A 6,000-nucleotide genomic window follows, 5' to 3' on the forward strand; every position below is an offset into this window, starting at 1 on the left:
ATAATGCATTAGTGTCACATTAGGAAAAAAAATACAAGCCCTTGCTCTTGGACTCATTTAGCCAAGAATGATTGCAGATTTGAATTCTGTACTTCATGCTTCCTGTTTCCATCCTCTGTCTGTCTGTGGTATGAGTCTGAATCTGTGCCCGCCTGAAGGCTGCCTTGTGAATTTCTTCCTGTGTGACTGTATCTGTCCGTGCGCGTGCGTGCGTGTGTGTGTGTGTGTGTGTGTGTGTGTGTGTGTGTGTGTGTGTATGTGTGTGTGTGTGTTTGTTTGTGTTTGGAATAGCACAGAAAGAATCACATGGGGGAAAGAACGGAATACTTCACAGAAAGCTTTTTGGTTTTGTTTTTCAAGTGGGGTTTCTTTATGTAACCTTGACTGTCCTGGAATCAGTTCTGTATCCAGGCTGCCCTCAGACTCACCTGCCTCTGCCTCCTGAGTGCTGGGGTTACAGGCGTGCTGCTACTACCACTGCCAGGTACTTTCCATGAATCTTTAACAAGAGTTTTTCAAGGGATTCAGTCATTGATACCAACAGAGCCAGATAACAAATAGTACCTCAAACATCATTATTGACCAACCAATATCCATGAGTAGATATTCATTTTAGAAGATTTCTTTCAACCTTTGTATTTACTACTTTTAGCACTTACATTGTTCCAGGTCAAGGACATGGACCATTCATTATATGACTTAAGATTACAGCTATGCAATAGCTGTAAAAATTGGTTGTAAAAATTGATTACATGAGAAACCCAAAGGTAGATAGATTGTTATATTGCTTTCTTAAAGGCAGGTGGGACGAATGAGCTGAATACACATAGGATAGCCCTATTGTGATCTCAGGGTGTGTTATTGACTGGCTGCAAGGTCCAGCAAAAATTCCAGTCTCTTAAAATGTCATAGATATTGTCATAATATTGCATCACCACGTTAGGAAAGAGGCCAAGAAGACAAAGAGATGATACAAACATCTTGCCTAAGTTTTCCAAAAGAACTCTCATAAAATTGAGTCTTTTAATCTGTTTGTACTTGTGGGTGCAGTGCATACAGAGGCCAGAAGAGAGCAGCAGATTCCCTGAAGCTAGACTTACAGGCATTTGTGAGCCATGTGACATGCCTGTTAGAAACTGAACTCTGATTCTTTTCAGGAGCAGCAAATGTCTAGTACAGCTGAGTCATCCTTCCAGTCCCATTTTTAAAGTGTGTGTGTGTGTGTGTGTGTGTGTGTGTGTGTGTGTGTGTGATCTGCCTAAGGCAAGACTTTGATAATGTAAATTGTTTACAAGAAACCCCTATTCATGTGGAGAGGAGATCCTGGGACTGTAATGACCTACATGTCACAAGCATTACCTATGAGGCCACGGAATACTTGCAGTGTGGATGCCTCTGTGTTGGCAGTATTTTTGGATAAATTAATTTCAGCCGTGTCTTTATAATTTTTAATATGGTGGCTAGAAAAATTCAAAGTAGTTTATTTGGCTAGTATTTTCCTTATTCTTGGTCTATGGGTTAGATATTCTTTTCTTCAAGAGTTGAAGTTGAATTGCCATATATCTCAAATTTCTAAATAAATAAATATTTATTTATTTATTTATTCCAAAATAAATAAATAAAGGTTCACTATGAAAGCAAATGAAGTTTTACACAACTTCACTGTGGTGATAACCATAATTAAATATAGATTCTAATTTTTATTTTCTAAATTGCCACACTACCTGCTTTGAGCTAGCTAGATGGCTCAATAAATTGTCCTTATTTTGTATTATACTATCACAACCTGAATCTGATTTTCTAAGAACCAAACAACTTATGGTTATTGTCTTCACAATCAGCATTTACTGCAGTCTTGATTTTTTCCTTGTGATTCTTAAAGTCAAAGACAGTAGAGAAGTAGCTATTGTTTTTCTTCTTTTGAACAGCATCCAAATACACCAGGGCTAATAACAGGACTGAAAGAGACCGAATAGAACTTCTCCAGGATGCAGAACCTCTGGATTTTAATGCAGAAACCTTTACTGATGATTCTCTGGAGCCTGAGTCAGGGAGGTGAGTGCTACCTGTGTCATTTGGCTCTCGTGTGCTTCTGAGACTGTTTTTTTTTTTTTTGGTTTTTCGAGACAGGGTTTCTCTGTATAGTCCTGGCTGTCCTGGAACTCACTCTGTAGACCAGGCTGGCCTCGAACTCAGAAATTCACCTGCCTCTGCCTCCCATGCTTCTGAGATTTTAATGATGAACTGATGCTATAAGGAGCTTGAAAACAACAGATAACTAAGCAGAAGAAAACTATTGTCTTGAGGATAAAGCTTGGTGGGAGTGTGCTTGTCTGGGATGCAGAAGGCTTTGGTTGGATACCCTGCTTAACAAGAGAGGAAAAAAGATTTCTTTTTTATTATCAATTCAAAAATATGCAGTAATATTTAATACCTTTTTGGGTTGGTTTTGCTTTTTGAGACCAAGTCTCATGTAGCCCAGGTTGCCTTCTAACAGCTGAGGGAGATTTTGATCTGGTCCTCTTGCATTGACTTTCTATTCCAGGTATGTACTGCTGTAGGTAGTTTATTTAGTACTGGAGTGTTAAGCCCAGGGTGCTGTATGTACATGCTAAGCAAACATCAACCAGCTAATCTATGCCCTTAGCATTTGATACCTTTTTATACTGTCTAATTAGTTTCTGTTTTTAAAAATTATGACATTCTTCTAGGTGTGGTGATACCTGCCTGTAGTCTCAGCATTTGAGCAGCTAAGATAGGAGGTGGCCCTAGGCCAGTTAATAAATCCATTCCAGAAGCAGAAATACAGTGAGCTCTGCTGAAGAAAAACAAAGAGGCACCAAAAATTTATATCATTCACTAGTATAATTGAAATAGGTATTTTTATATAACAGTAGTGACATTAGAATTAAAAAAGAAGACAGAGAACAAGGGATTATGACTGAATTTACATCTCTATTTGACAATTCCATTTATGGAATTACTGGATTAATGTCCTCAAAGGCTCAGTAATTTGCCTGAGTTGCACAGTTTATAAGTCAGGCTTTTAACTCCAGTACCCTGACTACAAAGCCTATGCCGTCAGCTGTTTTGCCATGAGAAACAGTAAAACAAAAAGGATAGAAAGAGAATGGCCATATGCCCCAACTCTGCCCTGTTTACATCTCCAAAAGACTCGTCAGTGGGATACCATACAGATACTAGCACAGCTCTATCTATTGTTCTTTATTCATAGTAGCAAAGGCATGGAGCCAGCCAGAATGCCTACCAACAGATGAAAGGTTAAAAGAAAATGTGATCTCTGTATACAAAGGGATTTTATCCAACCATAAGGAGAAGTGTAAACATGACTTTGCAAGAAAATATTTGTAACTAAAAGTCATGAAAAGGTCATAAAAGTATTAAGAAGACTATGAGGGAAAAGAAAAAGATCTTAGGTGGGGTGGAAGAGAGGATCAGTAGATCAGTAGGGAAGACGACTTGTGAGGAGGAAGAACGGCAAGAAGGGGACAGGGCTGGGGATAACAGTGGGAGAGAATGAATATGAATACAATGTAATGATTTATATATATGTATGTGTGTGCGTGTGTGTGTGTGTGTGTGTGTGTGTGCATGACATAAATAAGCCCATTACTTTGTATGCTAACTTCAAAAATAAAAACAGAAAAATAATCATAGATACTAAAGGTGTTTACTATTTTATTACCTATAGATAGCAAACTCCCTAGAATACTCTATATTTTAAAATTAAGCATGGTTATTTATACAATCTGGGGAATGTTTCTTACAGTTGCTAGTTGATTTACAATTAAGTTCTTTTAGGTTATAATTTTGGGAGATAGGGTTCTACTTTTAGCTAGTGAATAAATGTTAATGGTCTTTACAAATTATGTAATCAGTTTCATTTTTGACATTTTAGATCATTTTTGCATGTTTATGTTTTAGGTATCAACCTGGTGGGCGATACCTCTCCATGTCTTCCAGCATAATATTTGAAGATATCTAAAGTCTGAAGTAATTCATGGATCAAGTAACCAAGGTCAACACATGAGCTCAGCCTTTATGAACATCTTTGTGCCCTGTATTTCCTCTGTTCTCTCTGTAAGCGGTGTGAGGGTAACAAAAACAGCATTGAAATCAATCCCATCTTAACAATATTAGGTTGTAGTGTGTTGAGTAGAGCATCCTCTTTTCTGATAGGCTTTATTGGAGACCATCTGAAGCATCTGCCTTAGAAGTGTAGTTAGGTGGAAGGATTCAACTCATGATAAACATAGAGCTAACTTGGTTTCAAGCTAATTTTTTAGGAAAGTTATTTTAAAGTTCAATGAAGCCATAAGTCACACTAAATTCTACAATTTTATAACTAATTTAAATTTTTACTATTTCTTTAAAAATGTTCAACCTACATTTTCCAAAGAACTGAAAGTGAACTGAGACCTCAAATAATTACTGTATTCACTAAACTCATGTCTTAAAACAAGGCTTATGTATCAGACATAACTGAATGTAAACAGCTTTTCTTCAGATCTGTATACACTTGCGTGGGATTGTGCATGTACAATTAAGATGATTCTTCAATTGATGGTGTTAGTGTCCTTAGCATGTGTATTCTAATTGGGTGATGTGTTATTCTTCTCTGTCTTTGTAGTAACTGGATCTTTTTATGGTTTTGATATTATTGCTTTGTAAAAGATTTTCATTTCAGAGAAAAATATTCATCTTTAACATTTAGAATATTGACTTAATGCTAATCATTCCATCCAAGAAAAATCCTAAATATTAATGATGAATAGATTTGTTTGTTTTATGGCCAAAGATTTCTCCAGATTCTCTAATATTTAAATTGTTTTAAAGATTTATTTTATTTATATGAGTACACAGTAGTTGTTTCCAGACACACCAGAAGAGGGCATCAGACCCCTTTACAGATGGTTGTGAGCCACCATGTGATTGCTGGGAATTGAACTCAGGACCTTTGGAAGAGCAGTCAATGCTTTTAACCCCTAAGGTATCTCTCCAGCCCCAGTTCTCTAATATTTAAAAGATGCCTGTTAATGCTCCTTGTAAAGAAAACATCTGGCTGTTCAGCTATTGAATGGTAAAAATAAAAATAATCCATTCATGAGTATTGCTAACACTTAAATTATAGCATAGAAAAAAAAACAGAAAAATGTATTTGAATGAAAATGTGTAGTAATAACTTGTTTGTTAAACATGCTTATTATTTTAAATTGGTTGTTTCAACCTTTGGATTTAAGCCAAAGTTGGGTATTATGTTTTAAAGAGCCATTGTTTTATTACCAAGTGAACATGGCTTAGCATGTGTTAGCAGGGATTATTCTATTTGTGATTCTTACAGAATACATTCTACATGGGGTGATCAGACTTGAACTTGTCCAGGACAGTTTCTTACCTGTTTACCATGCAATTATTACTAGTGTTCAAGTGTTCTGTCATATGTTGAGGACATAGTTCTGTATAGGTACTGAAAGGAAGCATTCAATTCTCATTATCTTTTTTGTGTGTGTGTGTGTTTTTTTTTTCTTTTTTTTTTATTATCTTTTTTTTTAATGGTTGCATTTTTTATGACCTTCCACATAGATTCTCCCTTTAAATAATTATCAATAGATAGATTTACTCTGAATTGAAGGTTGCGTAGCCCGCTCGATCATAGGACATATATGCATATAACCTTTTACTGTGAAATGCAGTTAGAGTGCAATTGACCAGGACAGTGATAATGTAATGCTGCTTATAATTTCATGATTGGTTTCTGGAATACCTTAGGCAGATCACGGAACCTTTCAGTGCCTCGGTTTCTTCATTTTCAGAATGAAGGACTTATTTACTACTTTCCTACTGATCTACCTCACTAAACTGTTGTGAGGGAGTTAAATTGATGATCATGTGCTGGGTTTTAGAAAGACAAAGCAAGTTGTCTGCTGTGCTGCGCTCTTGTGTTCTCTCTCTCTCTCTCTCTCTCTCTCTCTCTCTCTC

General features: G+C 36.4%; 1 protein-coding gene across 5 annotated transcripts in view; it reads left to right on the forward strand.

Annotated features, from left to right (window-relative positions):
• The window catches only part of Lmbrd2 (LMBR1 domain containing 2), a 59,411-nt gene extending 53,424 nt beyond the window's left edge, over positions 1-5,987 (forward strand). For all 5 annotated transcript variants that reach the window (XM_029543968.1, XM_021208323.2, XM_029543969.1 and 2 more), the window contains exons 17-18: positions 1,929-2,055; positions 3,946-5,987. In XM_029543968.1, coding sequence (XP_029399828.1) covers positions 1,929-2,055; positions 3,946-4,006 — 188 coding nt within the window. In that variant the 3' untranslated portion in view covers positions 4,007-5,987. The remainder of the gene's footprint in view (positions 1-1,928; positions 2,056-3,945) is intronic.
• Positions 5,988-6,000: the final 13 nt, after the last annotated feature.

Source organism: Mus pahari, chromosome 11 (genome assembly GCF_900095145.1).
Source record: "Mus pahari chromosome 11, PAHARI_EIJ_v1.1, whole genome shotgun sequence".
NCBI lineage: Eukaryota > Metazoa > Chordata > Mammalia > Rodentia > Muridae > Mus > Mus pahari.